We start from the raw sequence: 21,351 nt of genomic DNA, 5'->3' as shown, positions 1-21,351 counted from the left end.
GGGTGAGAGCCTGTCGAGTGCTCTGCCCTGGGTGGATTATGTCTGGCCCATCCCACCCTTAGGGCTCAGAGATCTTCACATGGGGATGGGCAAGGGGATTGTGGTGTCTGAAGGTGGTAGATAACATGGGGGCAGGGCACAAGATTTTCTGGACAGTGCTGGGCAGTTGCACATAGGAGCTGGTGGCAGTTGTGTCAGCACTAACAGGGTCTGTACTGACTCTGGCTGGCCAGGGTCCCTGTATGGAGGTGGGGGAGTGGGAGTAGACTTGGCCACTGGCTGGGGGCGCTGTTGGTATCTGCTGGGAAGGGGAGAGTCAGTTTTCTTTGCTGATCCCTGGTGAGCAAGCGCACTTGGGTTCCCCAGCTCTCAGTAGTTGGTTGGGCTGAGGCATGGACTCCACTGGGAAAGGAAGGAGCTATGGGAGTGGTCCAGGAGTCCATGGTCTTCCAGCAGAGAACAGGTCGGAACCAGTCACAACTGTTCAGAACCTGTTGGAACCAGTCAAAACCAGTCGGAACAAGTATGAACCAGATTGAACCGGTCTGAAATGGATTAAACTGGTTGGAACTGATGATGAGGATGGGTTAGATGCTATCTTCTGGAAGGTGTGTCCAACCTGTGGTCAATAACTATGAATGCAGCCAGACACACTTGTAAATATACTTAAAACATGAGTTTTTTGGGGTTTTCTGTTTGTTTTGTTTTTGTTTTTGTTTTTGTTTTTTGCAATTCAGTTGTCCTGTTCTCAGTATGAACTTTGTGTTTCAAGTCAAACAGTTGAACATGTCTGAAGGTATTGAGGGGTCCTGGGTGTGAGCTGTCTCACAAGATGCTTAAAGATAGAACACACTGGGCACAAGTAGGAACCTAAGCCTGTGAAGACAAGGCTTGTCCTGAGGAGCCAGAGCCTGTCAATAACAGAGATCAACCATGTTCCTGCCTCCTCTGTCTAGGCTCTTGCCACACAGGGCACTCTGAGGGTCGAAGCAGGCTGACAGCACAGATTCAGGGATGGGGTGCTTGGCTACGTTGTCTCCAGAATGGCAAAATGAAGACTGATGGGCATGATAGTGACTCACTGTGTGCAGCCGACTCATGGTACACCCGTGTCAGCTCTCATCCAGGTCCTTCTTAGACCACCTCCCTTGCCTCCTGTCTCCCAAATCCTGCTAACTCTATGTCTTAGTCAGGGTTTCTATTTCTGTGAAGAGAGACACCATGACCACAACAACTCTTATAAGAAAAACATTTAATTGGGGCTGGCTTGCATTTTCAGCCGCTTAGTCCATTATCTTCATGGTGGCATGCAGCCAGACACGGTGCTGGAGAGGGAGCTGAGAATTCTGCATCTTGATCCTCAGGCAGCAGAAGCAGCTGTGAGCCACACGGAGCATGGCTTGAACATATGAGACCTCAAAGCCCACAGTGACACACTGCCTCCAAGGCCATACCTCCTAATATGCCACTCCCTATGGGCCAAGCATTTAGACGCATGAGTCTATGGGGTCATACCTATTCAAACCTCCACATTCCACTTCCAGGCCCCCATAGGCTGTAGTCAAAAGTCTCCATACATAGTCTATCACAGTCCCAACCCTGTTTAAGGGTCCAAAGTTTAAAGGCTTTTCTGAGACTCCTGAAATCTCTTAAATGTAATCCCCTGTAAAATCAAAATAATAAAGCAGATCACATACTTCCAACATAGAATGGCACAGGATATTCATTACCATTCCAAAATGGAGGAAAGGGAGCATAGTAAGGAAATACTGGACCAAAGCAAGACCAAAACCAAGCTGGGCAAACTCCAAACTCTACAACTCCATGTCTGATGTCAAAACTCTCTTCAGATCTCCAACTCCTTTCAGCTCTCCTAACTGCAACACGCTTCTTTCTCTTGGGCTAATTCCATTACCATTAGCAGCTTTCTTCAGCAAGTATCCCACAACTCAGGCATCTAAAATATCTTGGGGTCTCCAAGGCAATCCAAGCTTCACCTTTATAGCTTCACACATTTGGGCTTCCAATGCAGGGACACTCCTGCCACATGCCTGGCCTCAGTGGCTTTCCTTAGTCATGGAAGACGATTCCATAACCCCTTTCTTTTTTCCTTGATTCTAAAGTCAGAACATGCCCCCCTCATTCAATAACATCTTCATCAGCTTTCTGTTTTCAATGGTTTCCTCCACTGCCTAAGCTTGGCTGTCCTGAAATTGGATCTATAGACCAGGACGACCTCAAACTTGGAGATCTGTCAGCCTCTGCCTTCTGAGTACTGGGACTAAAGGCGTGCACCACCACACCTGGATCTAAACTGTTCTTTAATTGCTTTTCACAAGTTGAAAGCTTAGCTGGGTGGGGTCTTGCCCTGAGGTCGCCACTCCCTTTATTCTGTTTCTGAATCTGTTGATCTCCTTGAACACAGGCTTTAGCTTCATCCCACTTCCTGGTGCCCCTCTCTCCTCAATCTGTACATTTTCTATCTTCCCTTGATCAGCTTGCTCCTTTTCATTATAAATCTTCATTAGAGTTACCACTAATAACCACATGACAGAGTCTATACAAGGCTGTTTTGAGATTTCCTCTGCCAACAGAATTAATCCAAATTTCTTCACTTTATCTTCGGGCAGACTCTTCAGATAAGGACAAAAAACAGCCATGTTCTTCACAAAAATATCACTTGAGCCAGGTCCACACAGTTCAGATCACCTTCAGCACAACTGTCTTCCATGCTCATTAAGCCCCACTTAAAGTGTTCAACTGCTTGTCTCATCCAAACTCCCAAAGACTGCATTCCTCAAAAAAAAAAAAAAAAATCATGGTAGGGTTTACACAGCAATACCCCAGTCCCTGGTACCAACTTCTGTCTTAGTTAGGGTTTCTATTGCTGTGAAGAGACACCATGACCACAGTAACTCTTTTAAAGGAAAACGTTTAACTGGGGCTGGTTTTCAGGTCAGAGGTTTAGTCTACTACCATCATGGCAGGAAACATGGCAGCATGCAGGCAGACATGGAGAGGTAGCTGAGAGTTCTACATCTTGATCCACAGGCAGGAGAAGGAGACTGTGTGGCCCCTCTGGGAATGGCTTGAACATATATGAGACCTCAAAGTCTCAAAGCCTGCGCTCACATTAACACACTTCCTTCAACAAGGTCACACCTCCTAATAGTGCAACTCTCTATGGGCCAAGCATTCAAACACATGAGTCTATGGGGGCCATTACTATTACAGATCTACTTTCTGTAAACTAGAATCTAATCACTCCTTTCCCTCTACTGTCCTTTCCCTATCACTGGTCTCTGCTTCCACGCTTGACCCTTGAAGTCTCTTCCTAACCCAAATGGACATCAGCACATGTCACTGCTCTGCTCGTAACTTTGGAATATCAACCTGTCTTCTTAGGGTAAAGGCCTGGAGGTGGTCCATAAGTCCATAGATCACTTTTGTATAATGCCTGTTCATCGTCTCTCAAGGTCATCACTCACCCTAAGGTCATTCTGGTTCCATGCTCTTCCTGAATGCACAGACACCCCAGGGCCCTTCATCTGCTTTTCCTTCTGCCCAGCATGATCTTCCTCCAGATATCGGCATGGATGTCTCCCTTGCTAAGTCTTTAAACCTATGGTCTCTTCAGTGGGATCTTCCCTGGCCATTCCCTAGATTGCAGAAGCCCTCCCCCAAAGAGTTTCCTCAATTTTCCTAATTTGTTGTGCTCCATAGCATTAATCACCATCTATCATACTATACAAATTATCTATTTTGTCTCTTGTCTGTCTTTCTAACTAAAAGTCAAACTACAGTGGCTGATGGGAGTGGCTTGTTTTGTTCACTTCTGTGTCCCCTGGGTCTGGAACAGGGAGCCCCCTGGATGGTATTTGAGAGGAGAGAGATGAAGTGTAAGGACTAGAGCTGAGGAGGTCAAGAATATATGGGCAGGAAACCTCTAGGGTGACATTTTCCTAAAACCAACAGAAGCCTCTGTAGAGTCACAGGAGGTCACAGGGGGCCACAGGGGCCATAGGGGGTGGGGGAATCACACTTTGTTTCTAGAAAGCCAGATTAAAGGTGGACAGTGCCTGGGGCAGTGACAGGCAGGGGTCACCAAGCAACACACACTTGCAAGTATCCTGAAAAAGGTATGGAGAGCCTGAGTCACAAAGGTCCCTGACATCTGGGTGTCACTGGCTAGGTGACCAATCAGGATGATTCTAAATATGGATGGATTGCCTGCAATCAAGCTCAGAAAGGGCAACAGCAGGGAACAGCCTGGCTCCATGGCAGGGCCTGCAAGGCGCATAAGTTCTTCAGCTAGGCCACTACAGTTCAGAACGGGACAGCACCCTGCCTTGGTGAGATAGCCATAGCCTTGGCTCAGACTCAGGCTGGTAACCTTGACCAAGTCACTGCCCTTTCCTGAACCAGATGAACAGATGTGGAGAGAGACAGAAAAGTCCATTGTGGCTAGCTAGCACTCCCTACTTGCCCTTCAGCTGGTGCCAAGACAGAACCTGTCCACACCAGCTACTCATTAACACTATGCCCTGTGGTAAATACCTCACTTGGGAAACCCCTTAGAAATTGCAGAGGGTCTAAGATAGGCCCGGCCTAAGTCACCACCAGAGTGGGGAGATAGGGCCTCTCCAGACACCTTTGTGGCTTAGGATAACCTCTGGGAAGAGAGAATATGACAGGAGAGTAGAAAGGGAGGGGCCAGAACTTCTGAAGGGAGGATGGGACAGGAAGTGCCAAGGCCTAGGGGTCTGGCTAGGAGCAAAGAGCAAGGGCCAGGAGTAAGTGGTGGGAGCTGGAAGTTTACTTTGCAGAGCAGGCCTTCTCCCAGCCCAGACTGTGTAACAGTTTTTGCCATTCAGAGAGAGCTGGGAGCCAGGCCCTACCTGTACTTGGCATCAAAAGGCTCTCAGTGGCTTGAGAAGATTGTGGGAAATAGGCAGAGTGACAATACAGCCCTCCACTGTGGTCCAGTCTAGATGGGAAGCCCGCATCCTGACTCTACTTTGAGCTCTCGTTTGCACAGGTTGCTTCCCCACATGGGGACCCCCCACATACACTTGTAATAATAAGGGGCTTCACAGGTGAAGAGGAGATAGGAGCAGAGGCCTAGCCTAGCACCATCTGGCCCTTGGGGCTGCCACCTTTGAGTCCCTGCCACCTTGGGGCCTTGGGGAAGTCACTTAGTCCCCCTGAGAGAGAGAATGAGACTGACATGATATCTCTGCTGCCTTCTAGGCCTTTGACCTGCATACTGGAGAATGACACTGTCCCTGAGGAGAGGGGCAAAAGTGACCAAAGACTGCATATGCCTCCCTTACTCTGGTGCTGTGTGTCCCTCACATTTCAGCATGAGCAACACGGCCTGAGTTAAAAGGATTTTATTTGCAAGTTTGTGATCTGTAGGTCAAGCTGATGAAATGGGGTGGGACAAGGGTGAGCAAGGAACTACCAGCTAGGAATGAACAGAACTGGACCAATTGGTGGCATAGAAGAGTGGGTAGAGGCTTAGTGGGCAGAATGCAGCTGGAGAGAAAGTTACTATTAGTGCCATATCTGGAGAGCCAGGGACAGCAGTGAGACTCGTGTTACAGGATGCTGAGCTATCACCTGGTAGAGGAGGCTTACCTCCACCAACTCTGAGACGTGCAGCAGTTTGAGGGCCTCTGGCCCAGGGCAGTGCCCTGCATTCAGTTTGCTGCTCAGTGCCACTACTGTCACCCCATGGGTCCTCTCACTTGGCTCTCTGAGGCAAGGGCTGGTGCTGCTACAAAATGCCAATACGAGGAAACTGAGGCCCAAAGGATTCATTGCCATGGTGGCACAGGATAAGACCTGGGCCTCAGGGAGGCTTAGATTGGAGTCTGTGTTCTCTTGGCTACAAACTGGTTGTGTAAACTTGGACCGAATCTGCTTCTGCCTCTGGTCTTGTGTTCATTGCACAGAATCTCCTAGCTGTCAGCTGCTGGGTCCCAGCACAGCCAGGAGGTCCTATTCCAGTTGGGACTCTGGTGACGGCCTCCCCAATACCTCCTGGGGGGAAAAAAACATAGGAACCAGCCATGCATAAAATGATGAGATGTAATAAATTGGGGTTTATTTAAAATCATCTAACATGGAGATGGTCTCTTACACAGAAACAGATACATAAACAGCACCCAGCCCCAGAGCTCTGTTGGATGTCTGCTGTGAACCCAGCACTGGAGGATGCCCTGAGCCAAGCTCATGGCTTAGGGACCAGTTTCAAGGGCCTGCTGGAACTCCCCTGCAGCCTGAGCTCAACCTGAGCTGGAGCTTGCAGCACGTGGACCATAAACAGCCCCCTGATGGAGGATGATGCTCTCGTAGCTGGGTGGGGGTGAGAGGGATGATGACCCCAGCAGGGCATCCCCCGGGGCGTGGCACTGAAGGTCTTCTTCGGGCTGCACAGGGCATGGCTGGGGACCCTCAGCCAGTGGACAGTACATGGCCTCCTCGTAAGTGGGAATGACAGCCTCCTTGGGAGGCCTATGGGAACAGGAAAGAAGCTGTTAGTAGGGCCAATTCAAATTCTCCTGCATGCCAGGGAGACAGAGGAGTCTGCATGACCACAGGGAGACAGGGGCAGAGTCTGTGTGGGCACAGGGAGACAGGGAAGAATCTGCATGGCCATGCCCACATAGCCCTTACAATGTTTGATGGAACAGCCTGCCAACATCAGCTCTCCCTCCTCTTCACAAGACCCCTGTTCCCCTCCCACACTCTTCCCTGACATCACTTCCCACTTTGACACTTCCTCAGGGACATTTTCTGACCTGTCCTGATATCCCCTGAGCTTCCATGTTGCTCTTCTCTATCACTGTATTGACACTGTGTGTTGCCTTTTTGGGCAGAGATTGACTGGAATGTCTCAACACTGAGAACAGGTTCTTAGGGGCATTTGTTGAGAAATTAAAGATGGTCCATGGTGACTGAAATATCATTTGTAAAGTTACAGTTGTGATGTTCAAGGCAGAATTCGAGGCCTCAGATTACCTGTCCATCTAGATGCTTGAGACTTGACAAGGTAAGCTAACCAGGTGATTGCTTCTCCTTGCATGCTCCCAGGGAGAGAGAGCTCACTATTTACCAAGTCAATCTTTTCTTTCACTCTACATTGTAGCCCACCCCTGACTCTCCAACCCACCCATCACACCCAGGCAACCGAATCACCTAACAGGACTGTGAGGCAAAGACTCGGTACTCAGAGGCCCTCCCACTCTGATCTGGCTTTGCAGGCCAGATTTCAAGGACAAATGTCCTGCTTCTGAGATCATGTGGGTCACCTCCACTGAGCTAGTGCCTTCCTTTGCCCCAGGGCTCTGAGCAGGCTGCCACCCTCACAGCAAACCACTGGGGGGGTGAGGGGGGAGGCAAGATCACCCTCCCGGTCACAGAGCAGCTCCGCAGGCCCTGGATTTGAACTTGGCTTAGATAGAAGAAGAGAGCTGGGGATCAGCCAGGAGACCTGCAGCTGAGAATCAACCAGTGCTCACCTTCCTCTGAGCTCCCAGCAGGCTTTGCAAGGGAGGGCAACGCTTCTGCCAAGCCTGGTGATACATGCCTGTCACCTCAGTATTCTAGAGGCTGAGGCAACAGGACTTGTAATTGAGGCCAGCTTTGGCTACATAGCAAGTTCAAGGCCAGCTAGGGCTGCCTAGTAAGATCCTGTCTCAACAAATCAGAAAAGAAGAAAGGGGGTGGGAGGTGCAGAGAAGCTAAGTTCTGGGGGTAGGGGGGGCAACACACTGAACTCTTTGCTGTGTGGCCTGGGTTCTGTTCCCACATTCTCTGGGCCTCTCCTTCCTCAGCTGTGGAATGGGAATAATGCTTGCCTTGTCACAGGTGCAGAAGAGGTAAAGCAGAAAAAGGGTTAGCAGGCATGAAGTGAATGCAGGCCATAGGCCTCCGGAGCCCTCCTCTCCCTTCTTGTGCACTTCCCAGCCATGCCATGCCCACCCCAGATTACTTGAGCTGGTTCTGGATCTGCTTGGGGCCAGCCCAGCAGGTGGCAGCCAGCAGAACATATGTAACTTAGGTACCTCAGGAGCTCAGCCCACAGCAGGAAGTTTGCTTAGAGGGCAGGTGTACAACAGCCCTCAGGCCTGCTCCTGTCACCTCAGCAGTCTGTTGGCTCATCAACCTTAACTGTCCAAGGTCATAGTTCAGAATACAAGAATGCCCAGAACTCGGGCGTTTGCAAGGTCCTGTCCTAATGTTGGAGACTCCTAGTACATTCCCGCCATAGAGCTCAATGGTTGCAGGGGTAGCCCTGCCAGGAGGGCTCATGCACAGAGACCAGACAGCCTTGTGGGGGAAGGAGACGGGCTCCTTGCTGGCCCCATTGGCTTTCTGTTGAGAAACCAAACCCAGTAGGGCAGGAGTAAGCCCCACCCATCTCACAGATGAATGAGTGTAGGGCAAATCAGCTGAGTGGACAGCCCTCTCTGATGGCAGAGCTCAAGCTCACCCTATACCATGCACCTCTCCCAAGCCAACTACACCCTCACATCTCCCTTTCATAAAACAGGCCTAATCCTTAGATCCTCCCTATAAGCAGCCAAGGTTCAAGCCCGTAGAGACCAAGACTGCAATGAAGAAGAGCAGAGAATGCTAAGAGGTTCAGGCTTCGCAGGATACACATGACCATGTCACAGGAGCCCGCAGCACCCTGGCGGGAGGGAGAGGGAGGCTGGTCTTCAGCGTCACCTTGGCAAGGTCTAGAATCACCCAGGAGACAGACACACCTCGGGGTACATCTGTGGGACAGTTTCTCAACTTAGTCAATTGCAGTGGGAAGACCCAGCCTAATGTAAGGTATATCATTACCTGGCCTGATGTCTCGGACTGAACGGAAAGGACAAAGTGAGCTTCTGCTCCTGACTATAGATACAACATGGCCAGCTGCCTCACACTCCTGTCACTGGGCCCTCCTTGCCATGATGGAAAAATACCCAAAACTTGTGAGCCCAAATAAACCCTTCCTCAAAATGTTCTCTTGTTTTGTTTTTCAGGTATTTTTGTCACAGCAGTGAGCTGTAGTACAGAGGGTCTGTTCTTCCTCCTACTGCAACTGACAGATAAGGCATCAGGTGTGACTTGGGAAAACTGGGGACATTCACAGACACATGGCTTCTAGCAGAAAGGGGAGCGACAGAAAGTTGGCCTTCAGAGTGGGCCTGGCACTGCCTGTTTTGCTCATTGAAGGACAAAAGGGGCCTCTATTCAGGACTGACAGTTTCCAGAGGAGCTTCTTGGGAGGGTCTCATCTGTCTTGACACTGATGCACCACCAATGCTGGACCCACCACATGGTAGGTGCTCAGGCAAGGGAGAGTAGGTGAGTAAAATGGGGAGTGAAGACCAGACACAGAAAGAGGAATGCCCAAGCCAACAAATGAGAAGCCTGTTTCTAGCCACAACCAGGCAACCCCAGGGAGTGAGGTGTCTCCCATGGGGTCAGGATCAGACAAGCAGGCTTCCTCAGTACCCAGTCACACCAGGTTCTGAATCTGAAACTTGGGTCCCAGAGCTGGATGGGCCCCTTCCTGCTTCCTGCCTAACTGAGGATGGAATAGCCCACCTAACCCGTGGCTGCGGCCTGGGCTGTATTGACACAACACTGTTGCCTGTATAGACAACAGCTACACCTTCTGCTCAGGCCAGGCTGGGCGTGGCAGAAGGACAGACTGTCCTGGCTGTCAGAGTCCAACTCATTTTATGAGCAGGTAGGTCACTGTCTCTCAGAAAAGTTTCTCTTCTGTGAAGTGCAAAGTTTGGCTGGGTAAGGCGCCCTTCCCTCTGATGGAACAACTCTGTAACCCAGGCTGGCCTGGACTCAGTTGCTCGAGCTCAGCTCCCAAGTGCCCCACCATGCCCCCCACTTGAGGTCTGCCTATAGGCCTAAGTAATATCTGTGGGATGTTGTATCTAGTAGCCTCAAGGAGCCATGGGCTGATAGCAAGATCCAGAAGACACTGTCTACCTGATAAAGGGAAGCAAGGCATCCGGGAAGGTCCCAACCAGTTCACAGGAGTATAGGTTAGCCCCCACTGAACTGACACCAGTGCTTATGGAGAAGTGTTGGGTAGGGCCACAAGCTTTGCAGCTTGTGACAAACCTCCCTCTTCTGCAAACAGCAACAGTGATTCCCCGTGGCATAAAGGTGCAAGCAGACAGAGGGCAGAAATCCCATGCAGGCTCCAGGCACACTGAATGCTTTGTTGAATTAACAAATATCCAAGGAGAACATGAATGACCCAGCTTGCTTACAGGACAAAATCGGTTTCCAGACATAAGACACAAATGTACGCACACAACATATGTACACAAACCACAGCACATCTATGGGGATCAGAGTCTAAGAAAACATGCTAAAAAGCTGGGAATGATGCATGTCTGTGATCCCAACCCTTGAGACAGGAGGATCACACATTTTATGTCACATTGGATTACAAAGTAAGACTCTGTCTTTAAAAAGAGAAGGAAATGAGGAAGAAAAAAATGTTCAAATGGCTAGGGGATAATATCAATGGGGGAAACAAAACAGGCTGAGAACTGTTTTGATGCAACTGTTGGCTTCTGCCTTCACCCAACCCCCACCCCATGTGCACCCATCCTCACCTTCGTAGGTAAGGAAAAGTTGCCACTTCAAACACACCTACCATGTGCTGGGCACTTGGCTGAGTTGTGCCCACCCATCACTCCCTCATTGTCCCCAATGTCTCCTGAGACAGGGGCCTATGGTGAGCACTGGTTCCCATCAAGGCTGCTGGAGGTTGGGTCCCAGGTCTAACACAGAGATGTGTATCCCTGGGCAGGTTTTGGAATGTCTCTGTGTGGGTTTCATCCTCCACAAATGGAGAAGTCCAGGCTACGTCACCTGGGATGTGGAGAGGTCACTTGGCATAGTGCCTGGCCCTGGTCAGCGTCCTATTGTGCCTCGGGAACTCTTCCTATCCTGAGCTCTTGACTCCTCTGCTTCTCTGCTGAGCTTGGCTGCTGCCTCCTCCTATAAGACTGCCCAAATTTCTCCACATTTCCGCAGGACTATGCCTGCTCTTCACATAGCTCTCATTACTCTGGTTTGTCATTTGCCTCTGTCATGGGGCTTCCATGTCCTTGGGATACAGGTAGGGCAAGGCCTTGTCCAGTGGAGGAATCGCAAAAGAATTTGCTGAGCAAATACTGGGTACAGTGACTGTAGTGGATTCCCTGTGGTCCCCACCCTGCCCCACTAACCTGCAGTTCTTCTCAGAAGACTCCACAGCAAGGTGATACAGGTCTCTGGAGAGGTGGTACAGCTCCCCCTGGCTCGACCTCTTTGAGCTTTCCTGGATGGACCAGAGCAGGCCAAACAACAGAAGCAGGCCACCCAAGCTACAGCAGAGTAAGCTGACAGACTTGAGCCAAATTGGGGGGATCTTGGGCAACGGATGTTCCACTGTGGGGGCCAGTGAGCCAGGCTGGGCAGCTGTATCGTCTTCGCTCCACCATGCAAAGCAGAGTGTCCCAATCACCAGGACCACTGTGCCAATGACCGTCATGCAGTAACGCACAGTGGAGGCCACTTGGCCTCGGACGCACGTCTGCACATAGAAGGAGAGAGAATCTGAAGACATGGGCCAGCAAAATGTACCGAGACCTCCGAGAAGTCATCTGACTTATACTTCGGTTTCGTCACCTGTGACATGAAGATGATACCCATGCACTGCAGGGCTACTGTGATGGCCACCAAAAAGGCTGTTTCAGGTTCCTAGCACTACCCTTGGGATACAGCAGGAGCATAACCATATAAGAGTAAGTGTGCCACATTCAATCTGAGCCTCTACATAAGCCTCAGGGGCCTTGGCCTGATGGGTAGGTGGTTCCATGCTGGCCAATTTATGGGCAGCTGGGAAAGGCCAGGGCTTGCTGGCTGCACTCTGCCTCTCCTCCCCTAGTCACCACCTCACAGGGTCCAGCTCTTGTCTCCGTTTGACAGAAGATAGAGGGTTATGGGGAGCAGGGCAAGTGTGAAAAGAGGTGCTGGAATGTGAAATTGAATGTGGTGCCTGACATAGAGCGGGATTTTTCCGGGACGTCTTTACCACAGTCACAGCACTGAAAGAGCCTAACAGAACTGCACATAAGCTATGTCATGACCACAAGGGGAAATTATATAAACTCATTAAAAAGTTGGGTTTAGGGCTGGAGAGATGGCTCAATGGTTAAGAGCACCAGCTGCTCTTCCAAAGACCCTGGGTTCAGTTTCTAGCACCCACATGGCAGCTCCAGCTGTCTCTAATTCCAGTTCCAGGGGACCTGTACCCTCTTCTGACCTCCGTGAGTACTGCTTGCATGTGGTGCACACACATATTACACACATGCAGGCAGAATACCCATACACATTTTTAAGATTTTTTTTTAAGTTGGACTCAGCATGAATGTTTGGCAGAAGGGGAACACTCACGCATTTTGCTCTTTTGAACTCATATGGATCACTGGAAGAGGGAGGACTCAGCAAAAAATGTTGCATCGGAGAACTGCAGGAAGCAAGCCTGGTCCCAGATCCTATAGTCCAGAAGAGGCTGGCACTGGCCCCCAAACCTCACCTCTAAGCTACTGCCCCTACTGATCCCTCTCTGTGGTGTGCCCTGCAAAGCTCAGCGTGGTCCTTGCTTGGGAACCTTCTGAAGACCCCTGCACCTTCTGGGAGCACACCACTCATCTCTTATGCTTGTGCCCTCCTTGGCTTGTCCCCTAACTGAACCAGAGATTTCTGAACCACTGAGTCACCAGCTGCATATAGATGTGCCATGGAAACCAGTTCTTTGTTGGGAATTAGCATTTGGGAAAGTTCATCCTCCCTCCAATCAAGGGAAGGCCATGGAAGGTGACAGACCCGTTCCAAAGCCTTCCCACACCCCAAAATTGCTCATCATGAAGAGAATGAAGGGGAAAAATCAAGCCAGGATGAATCCTGCCCCTCAGAGACAAGCATGAGCCCCGCTGAGCAGTTTCTACCCAGCCTGCCCTTGGTCTACACACATAATGTTGATGACTAGCATGTGCTGGGGGTATTGCCCAGTTGAGCACTTTACTGGTGTCCCCTTGCTTAATGCTCACCACAGTGCTGTCTCAAAGATACTGGTTGGGGATGTATTTAGATGCAGATCAAACCTAACTCGAGTTCCCTTGTATCTGCACAGCTGGGTCTCTGTATATACAGTTTTAGATGCCCACACCTGAGACCATCTCATGAGCCTGTGTCTGGCAGGCTGCTCTCCCTGAAAGACGCCCTCTGCCCTTCTCCTTCCTCCCTCCTCACAGCTCCAGGTGATGACAGCTAGTGTGTCCTGCTTCTGGACCCTTCCACTCCCATCTCTGAGAAGCCACCATCAGACATTTCGGTACCCCTTACGTGGGCATGCCTCCAGCGTCTGTACCTTGATAGGGGAGGAAGGGAGGGCTCCCTGTCCTGGAGGGTGTGACTTCCAACTCCTGGGGGGGCAGACAGGAAGCTCTGCAGCCCCAAAGAAGTTCCACCCCATCCTGGCACTCGGTCGGGGCCTGCCAAGCTGGTCCTGCTCCCACTGATCAGCCAGCCTCCCCTTGTCCCTAACCCCACTCCAATTTGAGCCACCTGGACTTCTCCCATATTTGATACTCCCTCTGACTGCGTCCCCACTTCACCCAAATTCAAAAAGGAAATTAATGTCACCCCTCCCAGGGACTGTGTCCACCTCGCTCCAGCTAGAAGGGGCCCTTCCAACCAGGAGGCTTTGCCCATCGCTCCCTCCTTGTGACCAGTAGTCTGTTAGCTCTAGGACCTTGATTGAGCAGGCTCCTGACACCCACACTTTGAGTTTACATCCTGTCTCTCAAGGCTAAGAGGTTATGGAGTTGAGTCCAGCAAGCTGTACCTGAGGTGTGAGTTCACAGAGCTGATTAGAGGGTGGCCCTACTCAGACACTACCAGGTTATCCAGTGTCTCCTTGCCTAAATGCCCCCCTCTATCATGAGCACTCCACCATAGCCGGGAGGGAATTGAACCAGGATATCACCTACTCTCTAGCCCCGACTGTCTACTACATGGGGTTCAGTTCAAATCAGCAAGAAGAAAGCCCTTTTCCTGCATCCAGACTGACAGAGATGGGGAGAGACCGGCACTGTCCCTGCTGCTGTCCTGCAGTGGCACCATGGGAGCACTGTAGGCACTTGTCTCTTTTGGGAAGCAAGAGTAGGACAACAGGTCCCTTCTGTATGGTCCAGGTTAAAGGGAGGGGTCCAGGCCACACCCTTAGCAGAAGCTGAGGTGCTCCTGGCGGGAGAGAGACAGGATGTTCGAACCCACCTCGCATGCAGCCATCAGGCTGGTCCAGGTGCCACAGGATCGGTCCAGGGGAGAGCCCAGCTCATTAGAAGGCGTGGTGGTGGTGGTGGTGGTGGTGGCGGCTGAGCTCTGCAGGCATCGAGCATCTGGGGAGACTCTGGTAGCTGTCCCCAGCTGTGCCCTTGGCACTTCACAGGCTCCTTGAGGTCTCTGTTCTGGTCTCCACTAGGGCTGAGGTCCTTCCCTCCCTGTCACCGAGCCCAGCAGCTGGGTCTCCAGCTGGGGATCCCACTGGGAAGCCACCTACCCACTGTCTTCTAGCCCTTGTGCCCTCGATCACCACCTCAAAGACTCTTATGCTTCAGTGCTTCCTCTAGGACCCAGGTGCCGGGCCAGTGTCCAACAGGCCCCGCCCAAACTTAAAGTGATAGTCTACCGGACAGGAGGGAGAAGCAATTTCCCCGAGAGGTAGAAACTGCACAAGTACAACTTGGTCCTGGAAACTCATTTCCCAAAGACATCCAGGGGAGGGACCTATGGAAGATCTGAGCCAGGACACCCTCACACCTGTTCACGGGGAAGAGAAACTGAGGGTCACAGAGGTAAAACCACTTACCAGAGTTTCCTGCATCCTGTATTGAAAAGAACGGCTCTATGACAGGGGCCAGAGAGCAGCCTCCCCTGTCATCTCTATATTCCAGGACAGCATTGTCAGTCCGAGGACCAGCTTGGAGAGTTCCTTCCTGGGGCACTGCCTTCTGAGAGAGGAGGGCCAGGAGCTGTGGCACTGATCTCTCTGCTGCACCCCTCTTCCTGCATCATCCTCTATGAGTGTTAGGTCTCAGAGGGCAAATGCCTGCTCTTCTTATAAACAGGTAATTTGGGAACCCAGAAGTAGGCTTAGCTCAGTTTGTGTCCTATGTCTCTGGGAGGACACATCTTTAAAAGGTGCGTGCAGGCCACAGCAGGAAGGAACAGTATGTGCCAAGCTGGACAAAGAACTTGTGTTTGAAGAAAGATTCCATGCAGAGCACCTGAGTTCTTTGAGCAGCCATCTTTCCCTCTGGTGAGGTCCTTCCTACATTGTTATCTTCCTCGTTGTGTGTGGTCTGCACAAATGTCACCATTTTACAGCAGGTGGCATGCCTATATAAGGTTGAGAAGTGGCTGAACAGAGACAGGGACCTCTGACGTTGTTATACCCCATCAAGACAGCCTGCCAGTGATTAAGGTCTGCCAGCAGCCCCTTGGTGCTGTGCTGGGGGAGATGAGGTGAGAGAAAGGAGGCCATGACACTTTGGGTTGTGCAGGCATCCACAAAGGGTGTGTCCCTCCCTGCCTGTTATTCCCAGATGAGTCACTGCATAGTAAGGTTGAGGTCCAGCCTGAGCCCTATTTGAACTTGAGTCTCTGGGTAGGAAATCAAGGCTTGTGTATTCTTTGCTCACGTGCTTATCCCTCCCCCACTGACAGCATCTCAAAGGCAGGCATGGACATTTTGTGCCTTGCCCCTTATCTATCCCTGTGCCATTTCAGAGTGATCACAACAGGCCTATGAGACCTACTAGAAACAACATGGGCTATGTGATGGTGAGTCCCCTTTGTCCCCTGACAACAGCACAGTACATCTCAAGGTCATCCAGCAGCACAGAGAAAGCCAGTCAAGGTCAGGGGTACAGTGCCTTCAAAGAACGGGATTCTGAGATCTGTTTCAACTAAGAAATTATTTGAACCAATCCTGGCCTGAGTAGGCTCACCCACTCCTACCCTCCCAAGGACATTTAACAGTGCATAGAAACATCTTTGGTTATTCTGGCTGTGGTGATAATGGGGTTGCTTCTAGTACAACATACAGGGACAGCTTCTCTATGCAGAAGTGCCCACTGTCTGATGGAAGAGAATTCAGATCTCAGTGAGTTTCTGGAGGGCGGAAGGTTCTAGCCCACATTCTACAGAGAGCTTCTGATCTCTCCCAAGGAGAGGAATAGGCCTGTCAGCAATGTGGGGGTGGAGCTACAGTTCTAAGCAGCAGCCCAGAATATCACCTTTCTCCTTAGGGACCTCCCTTTAAGACAATCCAGGATTCTTAGCTTCACACAGAAAAGCATTTCAGGAGCAGCAAATATGAAACAGAGTTGGAATTGTTATCTTATTCTTTTAGGTGTCTTTAATTTAAGCACATGAGTTAGTAGAAAAAGGAATGCTCAGAGAAAGAATGAGACATACCCAAGCGTGGGCCTCTCCAGGAAGAGACGCACCTGATGACTATATAAATGACACCGTGGATCCCTAAGCTCCCTTGCTCAGAGCAGGTAATTTATAACACAGTTTAAAGGTTAAGAAACTTTCTTTTGCGAACAAAGTTGTAAAATGAATTTATGAGTGGTGTCTAGATTTAGAAACTCGATTGGAGCAATGAGAAAGAAGCTCTCGAGGCTGTAGGTGACTTGGCTACAAGCCAGCACACTTTGTTTACTGCATTTGACACCTTCGATTGAGTTATCTTCGGGAAAGCACTGCATGGCTTCCATTGGCAATGTGAGTTTTCTCAGTGGTATCTGAAGCTTCCTGACTCCATCAGAAGGAAAGTTAAAAAGAGATTCCCAAGAGAAGGGCTTTTGTCTGTCACAGGTTTTCCATCCCATGTCACCGTAATTTCTTCCTACCTTTCTATCCTTCCTCAAGCCGTAGGCACAGCTGGCACAAGCGAGGACTGTTGATTAATCTTTGACATTGGTTTCTACATTAGCTTTTCTTCAGAAAAAAGTCTGGGGTGGAGGGAGGGCAGAGGAATGTGTGGGAAGCCATTGTCCTGCTTTGATTCAGAGGCTCAGTTCAGGACAGTGAGCCACCCAAAGTCACAGAGGCCCTTTAGCACAGCAGGGACCCAATGTTCTGGAGTCCAGAGCTGTTTCTGCCAGCCTCTGAGTCATTCTATAGTATAGAGTCACCCATATCTAGGGCTGGCAGTGAGGCACCTCAAAGGGTGGAGGAACTGGGGCTACAGACCAGATCTGACCAAAGACCAGCCTGCCTCCTCCCTCTTTTCCTTCCTTCCTTTGCTTTTAGTGAGGTGCTAAAGGATCAAGCCCAGGGCTTCCTGCATGCTAGGCAGCACTCTACCGCCTCACTACACGCCAGTCCCCAGTGTAGCTGTTGCTGGTTATATTTTAAGTTTTAATTACTATGCCTAAGGGATCCGTGGAACAAAACTGCCTCTGATCTGCAAGCTCCTTGCCTAAGGACAGACAGTTCCTGAAATACTGGAGGCTATTGTTTATGGGAGATAACAAGCCACATTTTTTCATTCCCCTAAACAAGTTTGTTTGACCCATCTGCACCAGATGTGCTTGGTGTGTTTGATCCCGTATGGGTGGGAAGTTCACAGAATGGAGGTACAACAGGATGTATGCCTGCCTCTGGTTGGACATCATGGGAAATGCAATGGATTATGGGTTTTTCTTCTTAAGTCACTGCAAACTGTAATTCTGGGCCTTTTCCCAAGAGCCTGGGTATGGACCCGGCCAGAGTCTATCAACCTGACCAGTATTTAATTTAAAAAAAAAAAAAAAAGAAAACCGTTGTGAGATGAAGCTAATACACTGTGATCCTGGGGAAACACTTTACAAACCACGAATAAGCTGTCTCTCCGGGGATGGCTACTATATGAGTTTTCTACTGTAGATTATCACAAAGGAATCTACTTTACACAACAATTATTGTTATTATCTCCTAGCAAGTAGGTCGGATGTTCAGGTGGGCTCTGCAAGGTTCATTGCTCAAGGGCTCCCAAGAACAAAGCCAGGCTTATCCGGAGGCTAAAAAGGCATCCACCTGAAAGTTCTCTCAAGGTGCTGACTGAGCTGAGGTCCTATAACTGATGAACTACAAACAGGCTTGCTTTTGTTTCTGTCCAGCTACTCTGTGCTTCTGATGGATGCTCTCAGGTCCTGCCCACAGCTCCTGCATCTCAACTGTGGAAACTTCAAGTCCCTCAAATCCAATCTGACTGATGCACCAAGACTCCCTGCTTACTCCGGCTGCCGCTGGACAAAAAGAAGCATCCATGATTGGGCTAGAGCACCCTCCTCCCAGCTCAACATTAACTGCTTAGTGACCTTAATGACAATTACCAACCTCCTGTCACTAAGTATCATCATATCCTCATGGGACCAGCACCAAAGAGCAGGGGTCAGGAGAGCCATCTCAGAATTCTGTCCTCCATGGGCACTGTGGATGTGTATGGAGACACACAAGACACAGTAGGGCCATGCCTTCTGTGGTGCCAGAGGCTGGATGAGAACTTCCAGGTGTCATATGGGCAGATGGTATATTCACAGGGAACCCAGAAACAAACCAGATGGTGACAAGATCCTGCCTCTGAATGTTTCTTGTTGGCGGCAGTGCAGAAAGTACCTCAGATGTTTATTGGGCACCCAAGGAGGCAACCCAAAGGTGGATCGCAGTGCACACAGGATTTCAGCACAGTCTGGAGGTAAAATGGACCTCTGCTCAAAGGACAGCCTGTCAGTCACCAGAGAGCATGTCTTTCCTATGCAGACAATGAACGTAGTTTTAAGGTTTTGCATAAACCAGCTTGTTAAAGATTACCAGCAGAATAAAAGCCAACATGCAGACTGTCTGCCAGCTGCTAGGCATTATGTTGCCTTTGTTATGATCATAGAAGCCTTGGTCCTGCACGGAAGGAGACCTTTTTATGGCTTTACTGAGGTATGATTCACACAGCATAAAACTCATCCACCTAAAGTCTACGATTTAGTGGCATTTGATACACTCAGAGCTTCGCAGCCATCACCATAATCAATTGCCCCTAGAAAGAAGTCCCATGTCACTCAGCATCATGGCTGAGTTCCTCCATTCTCCAGAGCTACTAATCAGCTTTCTGCCTCTGCATATTTACCTGTTCCAGACTTCTCCTATAAACTGTAACATGTAAGGCAGGGTCCTTATATCCAGCTTCCTTCATTCACTATGTTTGCCCGGTCCATTCATGTTTCACCATGTATCAGGACCTGGCTTGCTCTTACTGCTGAATACCATCCTAGGACCATATGAAAACGCAGTTCACGAATTAGTTGATCAACATTGGATTGCCTCTACCTCTTGGTGAGCACGGACACTGCTGCTGTTGACATTCGTGTTCAAGTTTTGCATGGCCCCATTTTCCTTTCTCTTGGGTATATGGCCTCAGTAGGAGTCGACTTGCAGGGTTATATAGTTAACTCTGTATTCAACTGGTTGAGAACTGAAGCCCAGAGAAGTCAAAACAGCTACCTAGGAATGTCCAGAACAGATCAGGATTAAACCCAAATTCATCCACACTGAAACTCTGCACCCTACTGCCTTTGGTAGACATAGAGTAGCTCCAGGACCATGACCTTCCTGACATGTGATTATCCAAAGAGCAAGGCCTCCAGTTGTGTTGGGTAAGTTCTGTCCTATAGAAGAGTCTCCTGAACACAAAGCGAGTACTCATCATCATCATCACTACACAAGGGGAGGGTGAGCCTGTGTGGATGATGTGAAGTTTCCGGAAACCTCCAGATTCCTGCTGTGTTAGTTGAATCAGACTTGGAGCCAGGATGAACTTGTTGGACTTTTGCAGCTAAAAGGGGACATGTCCTTCCCTGTAAGTCCCACGATTGGTTGTCTCTGGTGGCCCCACCAATTCTGAGAATTCTGCCTAGTCACAGAAAAGCAAGGAACTGGAGCACGAATCTCATGGTCTAAAAAGGACAGCACAGCCTTGAGTAAGAAAGGAATTTAAACTTTCAAGGTTGCAGCTTCCTGGGACCTTGGTTTATGGCCAAGCCAGTCTACTGCTTCTTCTAGACCCCTGTTCTGTAAAGTCCCAAAGCAACATTCCCAGCAGCCCTGAGCCAAGAGGAGATACAGGCTTGCTGGTGCCCCATGAAGGGCTGGTGGCAGCCTTGGCCACAGAAGACATCTGGGGTTCTCAGGAATCTGCACAGAGCCCCCTCTGTTTACAAAAAATCTAGGTGGACTGAGCAAGATGGCAGCCAGTGTCCTTAGCATGCTGAAGGGAGTCGATGGGAAGAAGACAGCAGGAGCAAGTTTGGGCCATGACGACAGCATGTGGCACTGACCAATTCTCTGCCTCCTCAGCTTGTTTTCTGTCTGTAACAATTGGGAATTCTTGAAGTTCTTAGACTCTAGCCCAGGGTCCACCCTCTTTCTTTCTCTCTTCTTTCCCTCCCTTGTGACTCAGGCTTATTAATCTACAAGTTCCCATGGGTATCTAATAAAAGTCAAAATTTTGTTCAGAGTTGGGGCCCTCTTAGCAGGGAGCACAGGCTGTCTGAAACTGTCACCTGCATTCTGGCCCATGTCTTCTGAAGAGCCCCATATTCTGCATTAGCTCCTGGCCCTGCACCCACATCCCTCCTCCCCCACCCCAGCCTACTTACAAACAACTGTGTGCAGACCCTAGCACTCCTCCGTTCAGCTAAACTGCTCTGTCTGCCTAGGATCTGGCTTCTACACACCATACCTCCTCCCACCCGGCACCAGGCCCTAAGACAGTGACCATCATGCAGGATTCCCTGCTGGACTTCCTGGACAGTCTTCAGAAATGAAATGAGGGCTGGGTTAATGGTGATTAAAGCTGTGACAGGCCTGGATGCTCAGATTTTCCTCTCCTATACCATTAGTCTGTGGAATGATCCCGGCCAAGGCTTTCCCCTGTGGCTTCAGTTTCCTCAATGATGATTGGAATATTTTGGTCAGTAAGTTATAGAAGGGGTATAATGGAGCCCTGATAGGGGGACACAGGAGATCCATGGGGTGTCATCTGATGCTGATCATCTATTCTGGGTGAGAGTGGGACCACAGCTCCACCAGCTCACCACCACCCCTGGTCCCTCAGGTCATTTAACTCATGACCTACTGCTATATTTGCTTCTTTTTCTTATTCTGAGAGATTCTAGATTTTTTTTTTTTTGGAACAACTGAAAGTTGCTCAAGAAA

General features: G+C 49.9%; 1 protein-coding gene across 1 annotated transcript; it reads right to left on the bottom strand.

Moving 5' to 3' along the window:
- Window positions 1-6,180: 6,180 nt before the first annotated feature.
- Tmem61 (transmembrane protein 61) lies at window positions 6,181-14,379 on the bottom strand. The gene is made up of 4 exons (XM_035438945.1): window positions 14,365-14,379; window positions 11,292-11,617; window positions 10,686-10,689; window positions 6,181-6,539 (listed from the first exon to the last, which is right to left on the bottom strand). The coding sequence occupies exons 1-4, from the start codon at window positions 14,377-14,379 to the stop codon at window positions 6,291-6,293; spliced, it is 594 nt and encodes a 197-aa protein (XP_035294836.1). The 3' UTR covers window positions 6,181-6,290.
- Window positions 14,380-21,351: the final 6,972 nt, after the last annotated feature.

This window comes from Cricetulus griseus, chromosome 2 (assembly GCF_003668045.3).
Source record: "Cricetulus griseus strain 17A/GY chromosome 2, alternate assembly CriGri-PICRH-1.0, whole genome shotgun sequence".
NCBI lineage: Eukaryota > Metazoa > Chordata > Mammalia > Rodentia > Cricetidae > Cricetulus > Cricetulus griseus.
The sequence above is the reverse complement of the archived record's forward strand: the minus strand, read 5'-3'. Positions and strand labels throughout refer to the sequence as shown.